This window comes from Gekko japonicus, unplaced genomic scaffold, assembly GCF_001447785.1.
Source record: "Gekko japonicus isolate JY-2015 unplaced genomic scaffold, Gekko_japonicus_V1.1 scaffold3033, whole genome shotgun sequence".
Taxonomy (NCBI): domain Eukaryota; kingdom Metazoa; phylum Chordata; class Lepidosauria; order Squamata; family Gekkonidae; genus Gekko; species Gekko japonicus.
In genome coordinates this window covers 38,054-63,855 of record NW_015162042.1, presented here as the reverse complement: position 1 = coordinate 63,855, position 25,802 = coordinate 38,054, and the positions used below count along the sequence as shown (strand labels likewise).

At 43.9% G+C, this 25,802-nt stretch overlaps 1 protein-coding gene across 1 annotated transcript; it reads left to right on the top strand.

Moving 5' to 3' along the window:
* Nucleotides 1–6,110: 6,110 nt before the first annotated feature.
* On the top strand, nt 6,111–24,588 carry OXTR (oxytocin receptor). The gene is made up of 2 exons (XM_015405585.1): nt 6,111–7,032; nt 24,341–24,588. The coding sequence occupies exons 1-2, from the start codon at nt 6,111–6,113 to the stop codon at nt 24,586–24,588; spliced, it is 1,170 nt and encodes a 389-aa protein (XP_015261071.1).
* Nucleotides 24,589–25,802: the final 1,214 nt, after the last annotated feature.

Sequence of the window (25,802 nt, the reverse complement as noted above, 5' to 3'; positions counted from 1 at the left end):
AGAAATTATTTCATACGGAACAGGAGAGTGCAAATTAGGTCAGGGATGCTGTAAGGTTTGTGTTGAAAGTGTTCAGCAGTTAAACTTCCTATGTGGGAATGAGGCAACCAGATGTGAGCCAAGCACCCAGTCTGACCGACTGGCAGTGAGTGACTCAAATGCTTGTCAAACATGTTTGCATCACTTTTCCTCCCCCCAAATTGTGCACATACAAAGTGCTGCTGATCCAAGCAGGTTGGCAGCCATTAGCCAAAGGATTTCCTAGACAAAAAACAAAGGGCTGGATTTAAAAAACACCACCACAGTGTTTATTTATGATTGATTTCACTATAGATGGCTGAATCCACAGTGAACCACCATTTTCTCTACATTTTTCACATGTCCTGACATTGGAAGATTATTGCAGGGTTTTTTTTAAAATTAGTGATTGCTATTGCTCAATTGTAAATTTTGGGCAAGTGCAGAAAGATGCTAAAAGGGGAAGACTAATAATGGGCCTACTTGGTCAGAAGACAGGGTACAGCAGGACATCTCGGGTGTGGTGACTGAGTTCAGGAGGATAGGGTGCAGGAGAAGGCATCTAAGTGGAAATGCGGGTCCAAAATTGGCATACAACAGGCAAATTTAGTTAGAATGATTAGGTCTGAAGGCTGAATAGAGGCTGGATGACATACCCTGTTAGGGAGGCCAGGTTCCTCCCTCTGGCAATCTCAAGCTAATTGGTTCTATCCCCTGCCCCTGAGAGCCAGTTTGGTGTAGTGGTTAAGTGTGTGGACTCTAATCTGGGAGAACCAGGTTTGATTCCCCACTCCTCCACTTGCACCTGCTGATGTGACCATGGGTCAGTCACAAGCTCTGGCACAGCTGTCCTTGAAAAAGAGCAGTTTGTGTCAGAGTTCTTAACTTTAACTTTAGACTTTATATCCTGCTCGAACCCCCTTTCTCAGGGGGTCTCTGAGCAGCTTACATATGGTGCTAGTCACACAAATTACCCTAACTATGGCCACAGAGTTTATGGGGGTGGGGTTTCGTACCGGCACCCCTGTGGTGGTGGGTTGACATGCTCGCTCTCGGCTCGGCGCTTCGCTTCATTCCCGGCGGGCTCCATTTCGATCCGGCGGCAGTTCTTTCCTTCGGTCGCACGATTCACGCCTTCCTCTGGTTCCAGCAACGTCCTTCCGGCTCCGCTTTACGCCAGCGTCCAACGTCATCATGCGCCCGTCTCGCCCGTCTCGCCGGCAGCCGCTCAGATGTCTCCTCCTTTCTGGCCACCGCCGTCCTGCTGTGCCGATGTTTTGTTGCCGCTGCCGCCGCCGTTGTCCACCACACTAGGCAGGGTGCCCCGCACCCTACTAAGGGTGGGTACCCATTTATCTACTTGCAACTAATTGTTTTCGAACCGCTGGGTGGGCGGGAGCTGGGATATAGGTCGAGAGCTCACCTCGACCGCGGTGGTGCTCGAACAGCCATAGTGGCTGCCGAGCGATGTTACTTAGTGCAGGCGTTTTACTGCCTGCGCCACCGCTCCTGAATTCTCTCAGCCCCACCCACCTCACAGGGTGTCTGTTGTGGGGAGGGGAAGGGAAAGGAGTTTGTAAGCCGCTCTGAGACTCCAAGTGAAGGGCGGGGTATAAATCCAATCTCTTCTTCTCTTCTTTTCTCTTCTCTTCTTCAATAGATAGGGGACTAAAACAGCACCCATTAAAGCTACAATGTGTCTTCCAGTTGCATAGTCAGAAGTGACATCACTGTGTCATGGGATGCTCTAGGATCCACTTGAAACTCGATGGTTTTCACAATACAATTTAAAGTGATTTATAGAGCATTCCGTGGTGCAGTGATGTCACTTCTGGTCATGCAGCTGGAAGAATTGTGGCATTGATGGATATCATTTGGGTAAGTCCCACCCTTCTCCTCGATCTCCGAGGATACCTGGGAACCCTCGTTCTGATGTCACACAAAACCATATTTAAATTAAACTAATTACTGTTAATGTGATCATTTAAACTATAGTTAATTAGAGGCCAGCAAGCCAGTGCTTGAAGTTGGTCTTAACTATGCTGTCATATGAGTTACAGATGAGGTCATCTTGGCTTATTCTTGACTTATTCTGGCACTACCATTGCTACAGTGCAGGCTGGGATACCAACTGACTCTCTGTAGGGGAAACACCAGGAAAGAAAACAAGGAAACTGGCACTTTTTAAGGCAGATCAGAATTTAAATAGTCAACTGTGAGTTGAATTTTGTTTCACAAGCTTACCATAACTGAAATAATCCATGATTTTGTGTTCTATCTCAATTCAGCCAATATGAACCAAGGCAATAACATCCTGGGAAACGCATTCTTTTCTTTGGCAAAAATGCATACATTACTGTCAAAACATTGTAGTATTAGCAAACATATAATTTGGCTGGTTTTCTAGAAGCAATTTGTGGCTCTGCAGTGTCCATACAATATTGTTCCAAGTCACAGAATACCAAGATGAATATTTTTTTTTTTTAAAAAAATCCAGTTTCTAGCCTTCATGATTGTGCGATATGTATAGATAGATTTTACTGGACTGCTTGGATCAAACATCAACGGAACCTGGTCAGTTTACAAGGCATCAAAGAAATAAGCATGTATAAATAAAAGCCTTAAGCCACTGGGAAGATGCAAATTTCAGTTAATGAATGATTTCCTTTCCTGGACATATATACTAGTTTCCTTGCATGATTGTCACTCTCTTTCCATCACACATTCTTGATTATCCTGGGATATGTTATGTGGTCAGATTCCTCTTTGCCAAGAAGAGAGAAGGCATAAATTTGCTTGCACAGTTTCTTCAAGGCAGAAGGAAAAGTTTGATTTTTGAGGGCAGGGGAATGCAGACTTCAACAATCTTTTGGAAACAGCTGCCAAACCCCCCTCTCAAAAAAGCCAGAGTAGTCCACAAGCAATATTTGTGTTCAGTCCCCAAGAGCTGGATCCTACCCTCACCATCTCCTTGTCAGAAAATACTGCAAATAGGAAAGCCGCTTTTCATTAGTGCTTGACATTCTTTTATGTAGTCTGATTGTCAACACAAAAGGAGAGTAATTAAACTGCAGCTCCAATCCAGGCTAACAGATGAGGCTCTCCCTCAAAGCTTTTGCCACACAACTAAATTGTTACTATAAGAAATCAACATCTAATCTATTCACTTCAAAGAAGACCCATATGCCTCTCACTTATTCAAACTACAAGGATCATGGGGGGAGGGGGTAAAAAAGATCTATTTAATGAAAGAAATTGGATGAAAGGAATGCACCATTTACACCTTATGTTTGGATGGAATAAAATTACTAATGAAATTAAATATTTAAGGGGGTGAGGAATACCCAGAGTAGCTGGGTATTTAGTATAGAATAACCTTGAGAGTCGAGGAAACTGTAAACACACTGAATTGCTTCAAGAAAACTAGAGTGAGAACCAAACGGATGCAAAACACAGCATCTCTAAATGTGTCTGAATTTTGCCGAGAAATTGCTTCCCATAAGCACCCTCTACCACAACCTGCCCATGAACATCCCTAGAGTTTGAAAACCTTTTCTGGAGACTTGTTGCTGTAGTGTGTAGTGCTTACATTGCTGGACTAGGAAGGCCCAGGCTCAAATCTGGACTCATTCCTAAAGTTCACTGGGTGATCTTGGCCCTTTAACTATTTCTTACCCTAATTTTCCTCACAGGGTGGTTGTGAAGACTGAGAGGAGGAGGAGGAGGAGGAGGAGGAGGAGGAGGAGAGGCGCAGGATAAAAATGTGGTTGATAAGTGGGACAACAAACACTGGCATCAGGGCTAGTTAGCTATAGGGATGCCAGGAAATACCTTTGCTTGACTCCTTTTCATTTTCATATTGTCATTGTGAGCCTTTTTGTATCTCCCATATTTCAGTGCTGATGTTCCTGATTCTCTTGTTTCTTTGATAGCATTTTTTGCCATTATACTCCATGGATACAAAAATAAAGGTGCTCATCTGTTTTAGTGGTAAGATTTCTAGCAAATTTTTGTCAGTAGAGTCTAGGGGAGAAATATTTTATCCAGAAAAAAACAAACAAACCATCCTAAACGATGAGAATCCATGTCAGAAACTTTCTAATCTAAACCGTATGTTCATAAAATCCAGTCACATTGCTAGTTTCAAATGTTAGATCTGATCCCTAGCACAACTCCAAAAAACCCCAAAACCCTGTCAGTCAGCACCATCTTACTTGGATGTCCTTTAAGGAGGCCTTTCCCTATACTTCATGTAAGAGGAAAATCACACCCTGAGATTCAAGAAAGGTTATAGAATATGAAAAGATAATGTATGAAGCAGCTCACAGAAACCACTCCAAAGTACCTTCACTTGTCTGAAAAATGTCAAGTGTAAATTCTGTTCCACTGAAAAGATTGATCTAAAATGACCTTTTGGGCAGTGGTAGCTGGGAATCTTTATACAACTTCGCTCATTCTTTCCACACAATGCCTGGGATTGAAAGGGTCATTTAGCCTCATTCTAGGGGATTATGCTAGGCTAGTGTAATTTTGATTTACTTCCTTTGAATAGCTGACCCCACCAAGCTATAGCACAACATGTTTTGAAGTTCAAAAGCAGGTTGCCCTGCAACCCAGGGCAGGGTGGATTGGCAACTGCTTTCTGATTTGTATGATAAAATCAAGTAAAATCCTAATCTTGGACACAGGAAACACATTTCAAGGCCTTTGGATCCCTGTGTTTATTTGCCACATGAGACATACAGTGCCTAATTCTTCAGAACTAAAACTAATGCAGACAGTCAAATTCTAGTTAAGGGAGACCTCAGTCCAGTCTACCGATCTTCTTGCTAGGGTCTTTCAATGTATCTGAAGGAGTGTGCATGCACACCGAAAGCTTATACCTTGAATACAACTTTGTTGGTCTTAAAGGTGCCACTGGACTCGAACATTGCTCTGCTGCTTCAGACCAACACGCTACCCACCTGAATAGATCTTGCTAGTTTACTTGGCTGGGGAATGAAGAGGCGGCCTATTGCGCCACCTAATGGATAAGACTAAACCTGCGGCATTATCTAGATGGGAGCAAAATATTTTGCTCATGAATGACTCTGAAAGCTGACGGCGGCTTCTGCTCCTCCTCCTCTTTCCTCCTCTCTGTCCTCCTGGACTCATTTGAGAGCAAACTTGTGGAGCAGCTAGATGTGTGTCACAGGGACCAAAAACTCACCTGAAATTCTTGGATAAACTCTTCTGGACAAGATTAGCCTTCGTATTCCATTGGGGCAGGAGGAAAAAATCATTCGGCCAAGGAGTTTTTAAGAAGAAAGGTACGAGTTAGAGGTAAGAAGATAGAATTCCTTTGCAACTGGGAAAGGGATGTGTAGCAAATATGAGCACCATGTATGTGTGTGTATGTGTGTGTGTGTGCATAATTGTTGGCTGTTTGGGGGACAGGTGACGTGGTCCTTATTGCCTTTATCTGCATGAAGGTTTTTTTAAAAAATATGAAGACGCTGGAACAAACACTGCACCTCCGCAGGGACTCAGACAGCCAATGAGAAAGGCTTCAGCACTGTTTTAAAGTAAACTGGGATGAAGCGTGGAAATGAATGAAACCTCCTCTGTGAATGAGTGCCTAGTAAAAAAAAAAGTGCTATTTCGAGAAGGATGATCAGGATGAGTGGTAGCATGGTTTTCCAGTAAAACCCCTTGCCTTGTTTTTCTGTGATTGGAGCAGGAGTCCAGGAGGAACGCCTTTAAGATGTTGGGATGATAACAGCATGGAGCTGGATGCAGAGACCTTTCCTGCATCCGACCTTCATCAGGACAGCTAAGTCTGCAGAAGAAAGGTGGGAGCTCAAAACTCAGCTGTCCTTACAGGTGAAACACAAGTGAATAGCACAAGCCCCGGAGTGTGTGGACTGGATAAAAAAGTAAATGAGGCAAGACTCCAAATGGGACTAAAGGGCATTCCAGAAAAAGGAAAGAGGAACTGAAAGGCCTGGTCCCCAGAGGGGAGAGGCTGTAAAGAGGACTGCAGTGCACTGAAAGAGGCTCCCATATCTCAGACCCCCACCTAGCCAAAGGCACTGGATGGAAAGGAGTCTGCAATGGATTCTCCATGCTTCCTGGGCAATGACCTGTACTCCTATTATAACTTCTCCCTGAGCAACCCCACCTTGGAGAATCAGACGTGTCAGACAAACAGAACCAAACAGATAAGGAATGAGGAAGTTGCCAAAGTGGAGGTGGCTGTGCTCTGCCTCATCTTCTTCCTTGCCCTTACTGGGAACCTGTGTGTGCTGTTGGCCATCCGCACGACCCGTCACAAACACTCCCGCATGTACTTCTTCATGAAGCACCTGAGCATTGCTGACCTGGCTGTGGCCATCTTCCAGGTCTTGCCTCAACTCATTTGGGACATCACGTTCCGGTTCTATGGGCCAGATTACCTCTGCAGGCTGATCAAATACATGCAGGTGGTGGGGATGTTTGCTTCGACTTACATGCTCTTGTTGATGTCCCTGGATCGGTGCTTGGCTATCTGTCAGCCCTTGAGATCCTTACACAGGAGGTCTGACCGGTTGTCTGTCCTCCTCACTTGGATGGTGTGCCTCCTGTTCAGCATCCCCCAGCTCCAGATATTTTCCATGAGGGATGTGGGCAACGGGGAGATTGACTGCTGGGCAAAGTTCATCCAACCCTGGGGCTCTAAAGCTTACATCACCTGGATAACCTTGACTGTGTACATCATCCCTGTGCTCATGCTGAGCGTCTGCTATGGGTTGATCAGCTTCAAAATCTGGCAGAACGTGAAGCTGAAAACAATCCATGAGACCAACACAAATCTGACCTCTGGCCATCCTCACAGGGGCACCCTCTCCAGAGTCAGCAGCGTGAAACTCATTTCCAAAGCAAAGATCCGGACTGTGAAAATGACCTTCATCATAGTCTTAGCTTTCATTATGTGCTGGACTCCTTTTTTCATTGTGCAGATGTGGATTGCTTGGGACGAGGATGCTCCAAAAGAAGGTACAGTAAGCTCCTTTTCCTTTCCTGTATCTATACCAACTTCATGCCTTAAATGCAGAGAATTGCCACACAATAATTTCTTTAAAATACGGATGTATTTCTGCCTTATCAGGACAGTTCATTTGCACTGTAAGAGATAACAGCAATGTAAAGATCTAATAGATATTTCATATGTATAATTATTTAAGGTGGTGCAGCTAGATCTGAGTTCAGTAGCACCTCAGAGACCTACAAGATTCTGATGCAGACCGACATGACCACCCTCTGATACTATTTTTAAGTGGCGAGAGTAGAAGATCACTTCCTAGCATAATGAGGTGGAAGAAAGATGAGATGTGGATTTTGACATTTTGGGAATTACTTATTTGACCTTGGTCAAGTTATCTGGTGCCTTCTTTCCCTTACTGCCTTGTCTGTAGAATGGGATGCTTGGATGTTCCAGAAATGGCGTTCTAGGACAGAGAGGTAAGTAAGGAGTAAAGAAAATGCACACGCAGGCATCTAGAATACTAGAGATCTGTTTCCCTTATGGTGGCACTTTCTGTGTGCTTGTTGTGTCAGAGGAAAGTTTCCTTGTGCCAGAGGAAAGCACTACCTCTCATGGAACAGAATGGCAGGGTCTAGCCTTATGTTATTACATATACAGCTTCAGAAAAGTCTCTCTGGGTCAGTCCTGAAGAGATACTTGACCAAGTGACGATATTGTTGAATTTCTTAATGTTGGGACTCAGTGAGGGAGCCAGAGGAATTTTGTGAATGGGTGGCCAGGTTGTCAGCAGTGACTGGTGAATTCAGAGCTGATTAGAAGGCTAGCAACGAGCTGTTTTCCAGGTCAAGGACTGGGATTGCTGCATGGGTCTTAAATAAAGACAAATGTATAGCAATGGCCATTCTTCAGTAAAAAGTGTAGTTGCCGTTGGTCCAGTTCTCTTCTGCTTGCAAGCTTGTTTCCAACTTGTTCATAATGGGGAGGTTTAAGTTCTCTTCTAGCATGCGGACACATGTTGGGCATAACTCACTGAGAGAATATGAGTAGTTTCCTTTATATTTAACTTTTACATTGGCTCCCTAAGTCATGGAGAAGACTTGTTCCAAGCTTGCCCCTCTGAAAAATCAGTGCCAGTGGCACATGGCTAACTGGTCAAATGCGTCTCATCCCAGAGGAGTCTTTTCAGTTCTCAGTTCCGAATGAGAGAAGCCAAGGCAAAAGTCTGTGTTAGCATTGTAAAGCACTAGTTTTTACTTATGTAGTTTGAGGTTACTTCTCCAACCTCCTAGCCTTCAGCATATAGCATGCAGGTTTTGGCAAGCAAAGTCAATCCTGCAGAGCAAGAGCTTGAAGCTGTGGGGTTCACACATGCAGGCTTATTACTTAATGAGTGTGTAACATCATGGGGTGGCTGTCGTGTGTGAATGAACCACCACAGATCAAATGCCACAAACGGAAATTTCATATCATACTAGGGTTGCCAGGTCCCCCTGGCTGATGGTGGGAGTTGGGGGGGGGTAGGGTTGCCAGCTCCAGGTTGGGAAACTCCAGGAGATTTGGGGTTGGAGCCTGAGCAGGAGCCTGCCATAGCGCACCCTTCAAAGCATCAATTTTCTCCAGGGGAAATGATCTCTGTAGTCGAGAAATGACCTCTAATTCCAGAGGACCCCTGGTCCTGGGTCCCACCTGTAAGCTGTCATTCCTACATCATACCTTACACACCCAGCCACCTCTCACTGTATTTTTATGGACACTGCAGTCTGGTGACCAGAAATTTGTTGTGCTTTATAGTCCGAAATCTTTCATGGGAAGCCAGGATTTGTAATAAAATTATTGTTTCTTAGTACTAATAAGGACTTCAGAGTCAGGGGGAAATGTAGGCATGTATATAATGCTGTAGGCATTTGGGGTTGGAGCCTGGGCAGGAGCCTGCCATAGCACACCCTTCAAAGCATCAATTTTCTCCAGGGGAAATGATCTCTGTAGTGCCTACAGCATTATATACATATACCACCCAAACAACATTAAAATGATGTATAAATCTATCTGTAGATATAAATGCACCATGGCCACCTCTCATATGTTTATCTTGCTTGCAAATGGAATGGTGGGTGAAATATTTAACACTGATAAAAATTTGGAACCCTATGCTATTTTTTAAAAAAAAATTGGATCTGGGCCACAGGTAACTAATTGCCCATTTCTAGACTAGGAGGATCCACCATGTTCCTTCCTGTCCTATTTTTATAAGCTTAGTAACTGCTATCATTGACACAGCATAGCCATATACCAGGAATTCTTGCGTGCCTCATTACATAGGTCCAAGTTAGGCATGACTGGCAACTATACGCATCCCTTCCTTCCTTCCTTCCTTCCTTCCTTCCTTCCTTCCTTCCTTCCTTCCTACCTACCTACCTACCTACCTACCTACCTACCTACCTACCTGAGTGTTTAACACTTTCTCATCCTACCATTTTCAGTTCAAAAGTATCCCAATAACATGTTTTCTGGAGGAGAGAGGGACCAATGACTCTTATGCCATGTCTGGTTTGGTTCTAATAATCAGTGCACACAAGTGGTTAATGGGTTTAGATGTCAGAAACCCAGGGTCAAGCCCTTGCTGAGCAATTGCATTCACTGAGGAGAGGCCTCAGGCAAGTCACTACTTCTCAGCAGAGCCTACCTCACAGGATCGCTACAAGGATACAAATGAGATTGACCTAGGTATACCATGCCATAGATATCATAAACCACAATATAAATGTGATGAAATAAGACACAGTAAGATATATATGTGATGAAATAAATACAGGACACACCTTTGTCGAAGCATGAAATGACAATCCACTGATCCTTCTCTCCTTCTTCACTCAGGAATCCCATGTATTTCCCTTTGCTGCAGACAGTAAAAGGTCCCATGTCAGTGGCACTCCAGGCATAGGAAATCCAGTGACTGCAACTATTTTTCTGCCCAAGCATAGCATGAGACAATGCAGGCTGGGGTTCACACCAGACAGATATTTTATTTATTTATTTATTTACACATTTATACTCTGCTTTTTGTCCCAACCTGCCAACCTAGCTGTTCGAAAGCAAGAAATTACAAGTAGATAAATAGGTACCACTTCAGTGGGAAGGTAACAGCGTTCCGTGCGCCTTGGTTTTTAGTCATGCCGGCCACATGACCACGGAAACGTCTTCGGACAGAGCTGGCTCTTCAGCTTTGAAACGGAGATGAGCACCGCAACCCTAGAGTCGGATTCGACTGGCGTTCGAGCAAGGGAACCTTTACCTTTACCTTTTGTCCCAATGGAACCCCAAATGGATTACAACATCATGCTTTTTGCCTCCATTTTATCCTCTCATCAACAACCCTGTGAGTCACTGGCCTCCAGCAAGCTTCTGCAGTTGAGCGAGGATTTGAACCTAACTGTCCCAGGTCTTTGTCCTACACTCTGTCCACTTAGGGTTGCCAGGTGTCCCCTAGCCACTGACAGGCGATGGAGGGGAGTAGGGTTGCCAGAACCAGGTTGGGACACTCCTGGAGATTTGGGGATGGAGTCTGGGGAGTACAGGTGTCTCAGTGGGGCACGCCATAGATTCCACCCTTCAAAGCATCCATTTTCTCCAGGGGAACTGATCTCTGTAGTCGGGAGATGAGTGGTCCTACCTGGAGGCTGGCATCCCTACAGCATGCCAATGCTTAATAGAATGTTGACAAATCTGTGAACTGGTCTTCAGCATTGTTTTTATTGTTCAATAGCAGTTGTGGGTGCCCCAACTTGTATTGCTGCTACACCAGAAGGCGGGGAAGGGATTTAACTAATCTAACCACACATTGTTTCCCTGAGAACCTTTCCCTTGAAGCTTCTATTTATCTCGGGGGGGAGGGGGATGGAATGTTCAGTGTGCAGTGCATGCTGGTAGAGATTAGGAAAATTGTGGGCTTCCAAATCCTACGTAACAATCAAAAACATGTTGGAGACCCATTCATAACCTCTTCTTTTGTCTTTTTTTCAGTTTAGTTCTTTACTTGCTGCTGAAAATGGTTCAGTTGGTGGGACAGACATAGCCCCATCCACTCTAATCCACACATCACCTTGGCCACACTGGGCAACTGCATGTCATGGTTGGGTAACTCTGCATATGGACATGTGATGATTCAGTGTTATGTTTGTGGAATAGTTGTGAAAATGTAGGATTAAGATGTGGGAGACCCATGTTTCAATGCAACGTTGTAATGGAAGCCCTCGAGGTGATGCTTGGTCAGTCATAGAATCATAGAGTTGGAAGGGACCTCCAGGGTCATCCAGTCCAACCCTCTGCACAATGCAGGAAATTCACAAATACCTCCCTACCACCACCATCAGCCCTTGTTTCATGCCCAGAAGATGACAAAACACCTCCAGGATCCCCGGCCAAACTCTCTCTCAGCCTAAGCTACCTCAGAGTAGTGTTGTTGAAAAGATAAAATGGAGGAGGGAAGACTGATGTTGTAAGCTGGTTTGGGTTTTCATTGGGGATAAAAGTGGGGTATAAATATCTACATAAAATAAATACATAAGCATATTTGCACTTAAACCAGTTTAGGCCCACCCAAATTAATACATCTTTGCCTTTTCATGTAATTATTAGTTCTCAGCATTTAGGGGCATATGACTTACTGTACTTTTATATGATAACTGTAAATAAATAGATACATTGTTGCATAGGGTTGCCAGCTCTGGGTTGGGAAAAACCTGAACACTTTGGGTGGAGCCTGAGGAGCAGAGCCTACCTCACAGGATCGCTACAAGGATACAAATGAGATTGACCTAGGTATACCATGCCATAGATATCATGGGGATGGGGGTATAATATCAGGGCATACCACCATAGAGTCCACCCTCCAAAGCAGCCATTTTCTCCAGGGGAACTGATCTTGGTCTTCAGGAGATCAACCGTAATAGTGGAAGATCTCCAGGTGCCACCTGGAGGTTGGCAATCATAACTAATTGTACCTCATCTTCTGCAGGTCAATATGGTGTGTTGGTTAAAGTCCCCACTGTGCCATGCAGTTCTCTGGATGACCTTGGGCCAGTGTCAGTCTAGCCTACCCCACATGATTGCATTGGAGATAAAATGGAGGAAGGGAGAAACATGTATATAACTCTGAGCTCTTCAGAGGAAGAGCAGGATAAAAATCTGTTAGATAGATCACCACCCATATCTACTTTCAGGAGCTCAGAAACTTCCTGCTAGCTACATGCATAGCGAAAAAAATGTTTCTTTCACTTTAAAATATCAAGAAAGAGATTTTCATCACAATTATCTGAAATTATTATGTGCCTGCGCTGCTAACTGGCCATGAAGACAAAGGTCTTTTTGAGGAAGAGCCTTATGAAGTTTGAAAACCTTCACATACCTTCTAATGAAAAGGGATTTGACAAAAGTTACTTTGTCCACTAGAAGAGACAAAAAGGTGAAAAAGGACACTGAGGGGGAAAAAATAGATAGGAAAGGGGAGTGAAGAGATGCTGTTTTATTTCCCAGCAGAGGTAACAGCAAAATGAAAGATGAGAAAGAAGCTCATTTGGTGGGGGGGGGGGGGGAGGAAGGACTGATAAAACATTGTAGGTTTATATATCAGAGTAAGACATCAGAACACTGTTGATCTTTAGCGAGGGCAAATAAGTGCAAGAGATTACATCACCTCCAGTACAGTCCTTTATGAGCCAAAAGAAATTAGAAGATAGTTGCCAGCCCAAATATGTCTTTGGATGTTTCGCTTACCAACTATTCCCATAGTGGATAAGGACAGAGGGCAAGTAAATGGGACTCTCTAATCTTGTGGGTGACCTTCACACTGAAAAATGCAGGTGACAGACTGAGAACCAGTTAGTTGTCTTTAAGGGGGGGGGGAACAGAAAAAAAATCCTTTTTTTGGAACAGTCACTCCTAGACTCTGATGTCCAAGGACGTTGCCAAGTGTACACACCCAATACAGCAATTCACAAAACCAAAAGAGGACCCACGGTAAGTAGGAAAACCAACATACAACAAATACCGTGCACAAATGATTATAACATATCATTTATATTTTTTTGAAAAATATTTTTACAATAATTTTTTCTTATATAATTATTCATCTTAATCACAATATACAATATAAGAAATATCAAAAATATCAAATATCATCTCCAAAGAATCTCAAAAGATAATGTACAGCCTTATAATTAATATTAGTCCTCCTCTGTTAAAAGTTTCAAAAGGGAGGACTCCTTAAAGTCTCTTTATAACATGTGCTCTGTCTTCCTCCAACAGAGGTCCAGATATCCTTCTGTTTCAGAATCTTCCTCAGGGAGTTCAACAATAATTTTCAGCACAAAGTTGCCTAATACCACAGTTTTTATCCAAAGTTCTCTTTCAATGAACGCTGCTCCATTTTGGAGGAGGCTTGTAGCTCATTAAAAAAACCTTTATTGGCTTAACATAAGAACACAAGAAGTGCACTGTTGGATCAGACCAGTGACCTATCTAGTCCAGCATCCTGTGTCACACAGTGGTCAGCCAGTTGCCATAGAAAGCCAACAACAAAGCATAGAAGTCAAGGCCTTCCCTGATGTTTCCTCTGAATGTGGAGGCTTACTTTTGTTTTTGTTTTCTTTACAAGTACAGAAACTGATCCATAATTGATCACCTATAATTAATCTACATTGCATCATAATATAAAAGAAGTATTCAAGGAATTGGTCCAAAGAGGTGAAGCAATAAATGGAAATAGTGTGAAAATCACAATCCTAAATGCTAAAGAATTTAGCTTTGGAGAAAATACATTTAGTATTGGGCTACCATGAAAAAAGGGAGCTGCGGTGGCTCAAGTGGTTAAGACGCTGAACTGCAGGCTGTGGAAGGTCGGTAGTTCAGCAGTTCGAGACCCAAGTTGCCGCATGACGGAGTGAGCTCCCATCTCTAGTTCCAGCTCCTGCCAACCTAGCAATTTGAAAGCAAGAAATTGCAAGTAGATAAATAGGTACCACTTCGGTGGGAAGGTAACAGCATTCCGTGCACCTTGGTGTTTAGTCATGCCGGCCACATGACCACGGAACCGTCTTCGGACAGCGCTGGCTCTTCGGCTTTGAAACAGAGATGAGCACCACAACCCTAGAGTCGGACTCAACTGGCTTTCGAGCAAAGGAACCTTTACCTTTACCTTACCATGAAAAAAGCTGCCATTTGAACAGCTGGAAAAAGCACAAGCTAGCACTCCACCAAGCAAAGCGCTCTGACTATGAGCATCTTAAGCAGGCCAAATGTTTGGTATTGAATAACATATTTGAGAAAGCTACATGATGAGAAGTTCTTCCTTATAAAAATAATGTTTGTTTTCTTTGACATGTAGAGTTATAAAGAGCTTTTCTGGACAGAGTATCTGTGTCCCTCTACTAATGACTGTGCGTCAGAAGTGTTGGTACATTTGTCCCGCACTCTTCAAATTTTATAGCACATGCCTAAATATTTGTACAAATGGTGTCTGTTTTTCACTGTCTAAAAACTATGACTAGTATGTCATCTGATCCAAAGGACCCTGTTAGTTTGTAATATCTTTTGAACCAATTACTCAAGCACATTTATACCCCTCAGCAAATGCCAGGTTTGTATGTTTGCCAACTCTTGGTTGGGAATACCTGGAGATTTGGGGGATGATGCCTAGGGAGGGTGCGGTTTTGAGAGAGAAGGGACCTCAGCAGGGTACAATGCCAAAGACTGCACTCTCCAAAGCAGCCATTTTATCCAGAGGAACTGATCTTGGTTGTCTGGAGATTAATTGTGATAGTGGGAGATCTCCAGGTTCCATTTGAATATTGGCAATTCTAAAGGTTTGGAGGCAGTTCCTGGAAAGGACAGAGTTTAGTGGGATATGGTATCATTTCCTGATGACACTGTAGGCTGTCTCCCCTAATCTCTGTGGTCTCTCTACCATACAGAGTAGGGGAAATTCCTAGAGCATCACTATATGGTGGCAGTTATCTCCCACTCCTCAATACCTTGGGGCAGAAAATTGGGGTGGGAGCTGGTAGTTCCCCACCCTGGGTGGGTAAATGGGACGCCTATTTTTTTCTAACATTTGTTGGGTAATAGGGGAATATTTGTTGGGTAATAGGGGAATAAAAGGAGCTGCGGTGGCTCAAGTGGTTAAGACGCTGAACTGCAGGCTGTGGAAGGTCAGTAGTTCAGCGGTTCAAGACCCGGGTGCCGCAAGACAGGGTGAGCTCCTGTCTCTAGCTCCAGCTCCTGCCAACCTAGCAGTTCGAAAGCAAGAAATTGCAAGTAGATAAATAGGGACCACTTCGGTGGGAAGGTAACAGCGTTCCGTGCGCCTTGGTGTTTAGTCATGCCGGCCACATGACCACGGAAACGTCTTCGGACAGCGCTGGCTCTTCGGCTTTGAAACGGAGATGAGCACCGCAACCCTAGAGTCGGATTCGACTGGCTTTCGAGCAAGGGAACCTTTACCTTTACCTTTTTAGGGGAATAAAAAGCTATTACAAATGGAAATAATTTTACCCTAACAATACTATCCATTTATTTAGCACTTTAGTGTATGCAAAGTGCTTCATTTGCAATAATCATTACAACAGCCTTACAAGGAAGGCCAGGCTGGATTCACATTGGCCATGTTGTACATATAAGATTCCATGTCAAAAATGAAGTCAAATGAGGAGGAAGATCTATGTTTTATTTCAATTAACAGAAAAACAATTGAACCAAATAGTCCATCCAAAACTGACTACTTTCTTCTCAGCATATTCAGGGAATATGCTTCAATTAACAAGAAAAACAATTGGACCAAAAATTGACTACTTTCTTCTTTTTCTTCTTCATCTTCTTTTTCTTCTTTAACATATTCAGGAAATACATGATATTTTATACATGGACCCATCATCAAGAAAACAATATTCAAAAAGCATAATTGGTTATAAAAGACAATGCTAATTTGAGTAATAATCCTCTGATTGGCCAGATGTAAAGAGAGATGTACCTACATAAAATCTAAGTGTTTACTTAACCTAACCTAAAATGATAATGTGAAAGGATTCTTCATACCCTAAACAAAAGTATTTTTTACTGATACGAGACTAAAATCTTCTCTGACCCAGACTTTGCAAGAAGGAAGAAACCTATATAAAAATATTTCTATTCCCATTCACACTACAGCCACTTACTGGCAAACCCACAAAAAATAGCTGGCTGAACTTTCCTCGGTATTAGCTCCTGTTAAAATTACCCACCCTTATTTGTTGTTCAGTCGCACAGTTGAGTCCGACTCTTTGTGACCCCATGGACCGGATCATGCCAGGCCTTCCTGTCTTCCACCGTCCTCTGAAGTTTGCTCAATTCCATGTTCGTTGCATCTATGACACTGTCTAACCATCTCATCCTTTGCTGTCCCTGTCTTCTTTGACCTTCAATCTTTCCCAGCATCAGGGTCTTCTCCAGTGAGTGCTCCCTACCCACCCTTATGTTCACTCGTTAATTTGTATTTTGTGAAGTGTTCTTTTGTCTATTCTCAGCTCAATCAAATGACATTTATCCCAACAACATAAAGTTCCCATAAATTATTTTTCAGATGCTATACAATCAATATATCAATTTTTAATGTGGCCCCATCTTTGGACTCTCAAATACAGAGACTGGGGTGATGGACAGTCAAGACAGCTGTTTCTACTAACCTGAGAAAATCCCTAGGTTTGCCAAAAAGTCTGAAATTTAAAGGAAATACATTGGAGGGTTTAAAAAACCCTCCAAAATGATAGAAGCAACACCTGTAGTTTTAAGAAATGAATGCCATCATTGCCTGTTGTTAGGAAACGGCAAAAATATTATCAGCCTTCAAGCCTTGTTTTTTGTCAATAAAAGACAAGGGAAAGGAGTAGGGCCCTTTCCAGGGCTGTTTTGAACATCAAGGGAGGAGTAGTTGCATCCAGTCTCCGCAGCAACCACCAGTTGATTTGCTGCCACATGACTTACATGTCCCACCCAGGCCTGACAGCTTGCTACCATTCAACATCAGCCATCGCATCAAAGCCAGTGTGGTGTGGTAGGTAAAGTTTCAGACTACAATCTGGAAGAACCAGATTCAAATCCTGATTCTGCTGTGGAAATTCACTGGGTGACCTTCCACCAGCCTAACTTTCCTCAGAGAGTTATTATGAGAATACAATGGAAGAGAGAAGAATGATTGGGGTATAAATTAAGTAAATAAATATAGCTGAAGATGGGGACAGATGAAAGTAATTTGGTCAGTGGGTAGCAAGGAAGGAAGGAAGCAAGGAAAGTTGAGGATATTGGGGCTGTGAGGAGGAGAGAAAGAGGAAATAGTGTAGGGAGGGGAAATACAAGACAAAGTTAGGTGCGCCACACAATTCCTTGCAGGTTCCCCACCAGGCAACTGGGCCAAGCCCGGGTGGCAACACACAACTGGGCCCAGCTCAGCTGGCACTGCACAACTGGGCCCAACTTAGCAACTGGCACCACAGAAGTTGGCCAGAGATTTCCTATGGAGAGGGTGCCAGGGGGTTAGAAGGAGGGAAAGCTGAAGACAGGAGGGCAGATAAAGATAGGTTGGTTGGTGGGTAGGGAGAAAGAATCAGGAAAAGAGGAGAGGCTATGGAGGTCGTTAGGAAATAGTAGGAGAGGAAAATGAGATACCCTCCACAAGTTCTTGTGGGTGCCCTGCTCAGGGGTCATTTCATAGAAAAAGAGCTAGGGGAACTCATTAGCATAACTCATTAGCATATGCCACACCCCCTGACATCAGGGGCCTGGCGGTGGACCTGCAAGGCCAGCGGGAGTGCGAGGAAGCCCCGCCAAGGCCCTCCCTGGCCCCAGGAAGGCAGGGGTGGGGAGAGGTGGGGAGGAAGCAACTTACCCTCCCTCTTCTCCTGCCTCCTCCTGGCTGAATGAGGGCTGGAAGCGGGATGGCCGGAAGCAGGGGGCGGGGCTTCGTCATGTGCCCCGCCCCCTGCACCTCGCCCGGGGGAACTGCGTTCCCCCCCGAAATGACCTCTGGCCCTGCTTATATGATACGATGTCTCTCCTGTACCAGTTCTACGAAATCTGCTATAAAACATTTGTACATTTTTATCAATAGGCAACAGGATATGAAGCTGCCTCAGCCCCTTAGACAGTATTTGTCAGGATATTGCAATATTTTGCTAAGTTATGTGACAAACATATTGAACATTAACAATGTCTGTTAGCGTGATAAAAATGTGTGACCAGAATTATCCCTATGGCAATAACGGGAATAAAAACCCTTTCTCTTAAAGAGAGCGTTCTGATGAACTGCTAGCTTGTATATTTTTGAAAGGAGATACTCAATTTTTACTTCGTCATCCCAGGATCTTCTGGGGCACATTGAAATCTATGTTGCATCCATAACCATGTAATCAAAATAAGATTGTTTCCACACAGACGTTTTACACTTTGTTGGCTTGCTTACAGTAGTGCTCTTTTGGGGAGCATTCACATGACATCATCCTAAATTTGTCCTGCTTTTATGTTTTCTCTGTCTTGTGAGTTGGGCTTCAAGAGATTTATTTAAAAAACCTGGAGTCCATGGCAAATTATAATATGCATTAAACAAATGAGTCAGAATACTAACAGAAGTGGACACATAGGTTTGTTTAAGTTGCACCAAACCTCACCATTCTCTTGGTTGCAACTTAACTCCTCCTAATATCCACCGCTTTGCTGAAATATTATTCTTTGACCATTTTAGCCCCTGCTTGTCAAAATGAAGACCACAGACATGACACTAAAGGCCACTTTTATTAACTCCATATAACTGATCTGCAAGTGGATAATAGTTCACTGACCTTCCTCTGGCTTTTTTGTGTGCTTCCAGAGTAAGAGCTAGGAAGTGGTGTCTCCCATTGCAAAACTTCTTCAGGCAATCCTGCCTTGACTTAAAATATCAGATCAGTTCTTAAAACTGCTCTTTGTTTTACCTGTCACTGTAAATATGCCAAGGGGATCTCTAGCAATGTCATCAGCATGCTAGCTGAGGAACTTTGGGGACAATGGGACTGTCAGGGTCCGAAGGTACTTCCCATCTCTCCAATACCTTTGAGCCATTGACTGTGAGATAGCTGAGTTGGTAAATTCCCCTCACCATGCTGCTGCTGCAGGATGCTTAACTCCCACCAGTGTTCCCTCTAAGCTGAGTCAGTGTGAGCAAGCTCACAGTTTTTTAGCCTCTGGCTCACACATTTTTGTCTTAGCGCAGGAAGGATGGGTCCCCAGAGCAAACGAATTAATGCAGTAGCTGAATCACTCACTCACAACTTTAATGGCAGTAGCTCACGAAGTAGAAATTTTGCTCACAGGACTCCACAGCTTAGAGGGAACATTGCCTCCCACTGGACATGCACAATGACCTAATTAAATGTGATGGTCCATCTCCGATGGTCAAAAAGGGAAGGGAGTGGGACTGATGCCCACTCTTAAAGAGACTTCATCTCCCCCTCCCCCCAATCACAAAGACAGCAGTGTCGTGCCAATTTGGCTCTTTTCCCCACCTGCTTTGGCAAATTGCACTACTTTCCCGCTGCCTCTTGGAGTCGCAGGTTCAGGAGCTGTCATCCCTCCTCCCACATGACAAGCACTGTGACCTAATTAACTGTGATGAACAAAGTCCAAGTAGAATGAATTACATTACCTCTTTACCTGCTACCAATGCCAATTAAGGGGGAAATGGCAGCTCCCATTGTCAATTGAGAAGAGACCCCCAAAGATCCTGTTGGCCCCTAAGCCCACCAGCTACTCCTGTCCCAACTACTGCTTCAAGTTAGGGTTGCCAGGTCCCGCCCCCCCTTGGCACTGGGGGGTGGGTGGGAGTGGGGTAGGGTGGGTTGGTATAGCATTTCACTTTTTTTGGGGGGGGGACACGACCTAAAACCATATTGCTTTGTTACACAGCACAGACTAATTGGACCACAGACAAAACTGAGTGTGGCTAAACTGGAAATGAAACCATTGCATTTCCAGCATAGCAACTGCCAGGAAGCTGAGTGGCCCACAGCTTGAGATTCAGACTGGTTAGGAAGAATGTGGCCACATAAAATAGGGGGGCCACTGCAGCCTTCCACCTGCCCATCCAGCTGTTCACCCTGGCTCCACCTAGCAGCCTTCTGCCTCATCACATCATGGGGCAGAAGCAGACTCCCCACTGGTACCTGATTTATCCTAATTTCCCTCTAATTCTTTGTATTTTGAACATTTACAGTCAGCTATTGAGACTGCTGATGTTTTTGTAGGGATGACTGAGGTCACAAGCCTATTCATTTTTGAAGACTAGGAAATATTATATTACAATCTGTAGTAGTGTTTTCTTGCAAGTTATTTGTTATTATGAAACTGTTATTTTTTAGGATTTGGGTGATTATAAATGGGTGACGTGGGAGGGAGATTATGGGATATTCTATGCCATTGGGAAGAGAATTTACAAGAACTTTTTTTTTTTTAGTATAAATGTTTCTGATTAAGCCATGAATGGGCAAAAGAAGCCCTCACAAAACAACACCCTAACATTAAACAGGCAAAATGACTGGTAATTTTAACAGTAGTTAATGTGTTGAAAGTGTCTTTTAGGGGTTTTTTTGTCATCCCCCCCCCCCCCCCCTGCTCCATCCCCCCCCCCCCCGCTGTGCAACTACAGCAGTTTGAAAGATCTGTATTCCCCTTGAACATTACACAGTGGCGACCAATCATCCTGTAATTGCACTTTAGTGATTTGACACCTTTATTGTAGAACAAACAAAGAACAAACCATAATGCCTCCATGCCAGTGCAAATACAGTTCTGGCTTCGCAGAAAATGTTTGTTGCAACACGGCTTAAATGCAAGAAGGTTTTTACGCATTCATGGTTCTTTTTGTAGCAGGAACTCTTTTGCATATTAGGCGACACACCCCTAATGTAGCCAATCCTCCAAGAGCTTACAGAGCTCTTCTTACAGGGGCTACTGTAAGCTTTTGGAGGATTGGCTACATTAGGGGTGTGTCACCTAATATGCAAAAGAGATTCTGCTACAAAAAGAGCCCTGCATGGCATTTTACTGTGGATGCAAGGGGACTTTAGAACTGTGCAAGGGGACTAGCATCCAGAATCAGGGTTTAGGTCTAGAGCTTGGGAACCAAGCTGGAGTGAAATACTGCATCCTGTACCATTTAATGTTGCCTTTGTTGCTCTCTGCTGCCCCCAAGTGTTCTATCAAATGCTCCTGCAGTTGTCTCATGCCATTGCTTATTATCTGCTGTAATATGCCCACTTTTGTGGCTGCCATTTTGAAATTTATGAATGTGTGTGTATGTTACCACACCTCCAGAAATAGATGAACATACATTTAGAAAAAACAGCGAATTGGCTTGCGTTTCTATACAGGGAGAGGAGAATAGAGATCTTTTACCCAAAGAGTAGCACATACACTAGAAAAATAATGACAGAGACCAGATATTCAGGTTCAAAAAGAAATACAGATTTTATTGGGGAATTTGGTACAATGTTAGGGAGGGAGTGACATCCTAAGCAAATGCTCTATCACAAGCAGAGACAAACGGCACATTCCTACCCAAACACATCACAACATCAAACAGAAATCAACCAGAGCTACTGGGATGCAAAAGTTTCTTTTGAGCTAGAGGTGTAAACGCGGGGGAAATTGGAGTAGGATAGAGGAGGAGGGTCCATTGGAGAAGAGATGCCCAGTCTTCCAAGCATAAGGCTCCAACTAGCAGAGAGAAGCAAAATGCCAGCTCTCTGTGTAGTGTGGTATGGGTTGGAAAATAAGGGGACATAGATTAAGATAGGAAAGCAAAGATACACCTTTCCTCATCTGCATAGAAATCAGGAAGGAAGATGGAGTGCATTCGGAGGCTGTGATGCAGTGCAAGGTTACTCTAAAATTTCTGGCTCTAAAGCCAAACTAGTTATAGTATTGGAGGGGCACAGGATAACAATGGAATCACATGGGATTTAGGTGTCTTATCAAGAGAAAACTATAGAACCGAGAATGTGCTAACTGAATTAGTGGGGAAGGACAGGGGAATGTCTTGTGAAATTAGTAGAAATAGGGAAGAAGAGGAAGAGAAGAAGAAGATATTGGATTTATACCCTGGCCTTCACTCAAGAGCAGTTTCCAATCTCCTTTCCCTTCCCCCTCCCTTTGAGGTAGGTGGGGCTGAGAGAGCTCTTTCAAGGACTGTTCTTGAGAGAACAGCTCTGACAGAACTTGTGACTGACCCAAAGTCACACCAGCGTGGGGAATTGAATTTTATAAATTGAATTTTATAAACCTCTGTTATGCCCTCCCCCCAGTCATCTCCTTTGTGAACCAAAATGTCCCAGACTCTTCAGCCTTTCCTCATAGGGAAGGTGCTCCAACCCTCTAATCATCCTGGTTGCCCTCCTTTGTACTTTTTCCAGCTCTGCCATGTCCTTTTTGAGATACGGTGACCAGTACTGTACACAGTATTCCAAATGAGACCATAGATCTATATAGGGCATTATTATATCAGCCATCTCATTCTCAATCCCTTTCCTAGTATTCCCCAACACAGAGTTTGCATTTTTCACTGCTGCAGTACACTGGATTGACACTTTCACTGAGCTATCCACTACGACCCCAAGATTCCCCCCCCTCTCCATCTCAGCAAGTTCAGACCCCATTAGTGTACACATGAAGTTAGGATTTCCCCCCTGATGTGCATCACCTTACACTTACCAACATTGAACTTCATTTGCCGCATTGTCTCCCACTCACCCAGTTTGTGGAGGTCCTCTTGGAGCTCTTCACAGCCATCCTTGGTTTTCACCATCCTGAATGATTTTGTGTCATCTGCAAACTTGGCCACTACACTACTCACCCCTAGTTCCAGGTAATTTATGAATAAATTAAATTGTATCGGCACCAGTACTGATCCTTGTGGGATCCCACTGCTTACTTCCCTCCATTGCTGCAATAAGAGATAGTGGGCAAATTTGGGGAGGAGAAAGGAACAGTGGGTGAAAATTTGGGGGTACGAATGGAAAGCTTTCAAAGTTGTGGGAAAGTCTGACTTGCTGAACTTGATTTCTCTACAGGTCAGATGAGGACCTACTTCTTCTGTCCTAATATCTGGAAATAACTGATTTTGTGTGTTGAGTGGAACATCTGGAAGCCCCTGCCTAGAAATGATATGGGGTAGTCTGCCAGTTCTCTCTGAGCAGTAAAACTGGATTAGACACAGTGGGATTACCAACAATTTATTTTTGAAATGAATAAAGAAGACGGGCAATTTAATAGATGTAAGCAAAGCCTTTTTCAAAAAGCCTGCAAAAGTATTATTTCCTCACACTTGAACACACCATACTTCCCCCCCACACCTCTCTAACTTTTCCCCCTAAGTCGTCCATCAGGAAACAAACCCCTCAGCTGTAGCCCTCTCCATATGATCAAGGGGCCCATGGAAGGCCTAAGAGATTTTGAAGCACAGCCTGAGGCAGTAAACACAAATGACATGGCCAGTTTTGGTATAAGTATACCCATTAAATGATTGACAATAATGCTATCTTTAAAGCTATGATAGAATTTGCAGGCTGCCCCCGTATCGTTGCCATGTCCCTCTGGCCACTGTCAGGAGACGTGGGGAGATGGGGTGGCCAGATCCAGGTTGGGAAACTCTTGGAGATTTGGGGATGGAGCCTGGGGGGGACAGGGACCTCAGAGGGGTACAGTGCCATAGAGTCCACCCTCCAAAGCGTCTATGTTCTCCAGGGGAACTGATCTCTGTAGACTGGAGATGAGCTGTAATTCCAGGGGATCCCCAGGTCCCACCTGGAGGCTGGCTTCCCTATACCATGGCACTAATGGTAGGGCCAGCCCTTCTACAACCATGTGCTACAAAAATAAACAAGAATCTTGTAGCACTTGAAATACTAACAACATTCTATTCCACATACATTTTTGTGAAACTGGGCTCTAGTCCAAAAATCTCTGCTGATATAAAACCTTGTTAGTCTTGTGGGTGCCCCAAGACTTCTGTTTACTTTTCCTGCAACAGGGTAACATGGCTACCTTGCCACACATCTAGTACCTACTGACTCATGTTTTGTTCCATCTGTCTCTCTGTTGCCAATGCCTGCACTGTATCGTCAGGAAGAGCTGTGATTTGGTAAACAGGATTCTCCCATTGTCCCCTAACCCTCATGGCCTTGGGCACGTTGGTGATTTCTGTTTTAATGAAAATGCACAGAATGGCACGTTACTGATTTCCTTCTTATGTGTTTTCTCCGACAGCATTACCATTCATAATCACTACACTCCTGGCGAGTCTGAACAGCTGTTGCAACCCTTGGATCTACATGCTTTTCACCGGTCATCTATTCCATGACCTCCTGCACCGATTCCTTTGCTGCTCCTCCCGCTATTTAAAATCACGACAAGGGTGCGACCTCAGCGTCAGCAAGAAAAGCAACTCCTCCACGTTTGTCCTGAGTCTCAAAAGCTCCAGTCAGAGGAGCTTCACACAGCCATCTACAGCATGAAGAAGGAAGGAAAACCTAGGTCTCCATGAAGTGTACCACAATGAGTTGGGAGGACAGGCTTCAGTATGTATGTGCTTAAGGATGTAAAGCAGCGGAAAGCAGGGGTGTTTGGATGTAAATACATATATACATACATACAGATTATAGACTAAATATATTACAATGTGTGTATGTAAATGTGAAGGATGTTCATTATTTAACGGAGAGACAGGATAACAGGAAAACAGGTGTAGTCTAAATCATGCACACAAGGGCTTGGATCCCTCATTCTGCAAATGGAAGGGGGGTGGGTGATGATTTCCTTCTTCCACTGCCGAACTCCAGTTACCCCTCTCATGGTGTGCCTGCTAGTGTTGCCAACTGCCAGGTGGTGGCTGGAGATATCATGGAATTGCAACTGATCTCCAGGCGAGAGAGATCAGTTCATCTGGAGAAAATTGTCACTTTGGAAGGTGGACTCTATGGCATTTATACCCCACTGGTCCCTCCTTTCTCTATCCCCGCCCTCCTCAGGCTCCACCTCCCAGATCTCCAGGTATTTCCTAACCCAGACCTGGCGAACCTACTGGCCCCTCAGGAGCAGCATTTTGGGGATCATTTTGGCAACAGTGGGTGGGAGGAGGTGAAGAAGTCTTTTCCAAGGATGGGAATCCCTTCCTTTGGCAGTAATTTACCATGGGATCCAAGCCAATGAACAATGTAGGGCTTGTGTGCTATGCTTTTACAAATATAGGTCACTGAAGTCACAAATGTAGTGTCCACCTACATACACAAAGAAGCGAGAAGAGCTTATCCTATTTGAGAGGTAGTGGAGCACTAGCCAGCTAGAATTAGTTGTTTTTCCTGCCAAACCACATGTGCAGCAGAACCAGATGGTGTAGATTCTCCTAGACTGGAGCATTCAGCCTGCACTGCAAAAGGTGGACTCAAATATTTAGAAAGCTCTACTATCAGATTCATTTCTAGTGGACCAAAAAAAAAAAAAATTAGTTGTCATGAAGCATGGTTCTAGGCAAGCCCAATATGAAAGGTTTTTTTAAAAAATGTACATGAAGTATATTTCATAAAGGAAGTATTAAAAATGATATTCCTACAACCAAAGCGAATAATCATAAATACAAGTGGGGACTCACAAGAAACTTGTGGGCAAGGGGCATCCCCCCACCTTTGTTTCCTCCCCTCTCCTCCTACTTCTTTTTTTTTTCAAAACTGGA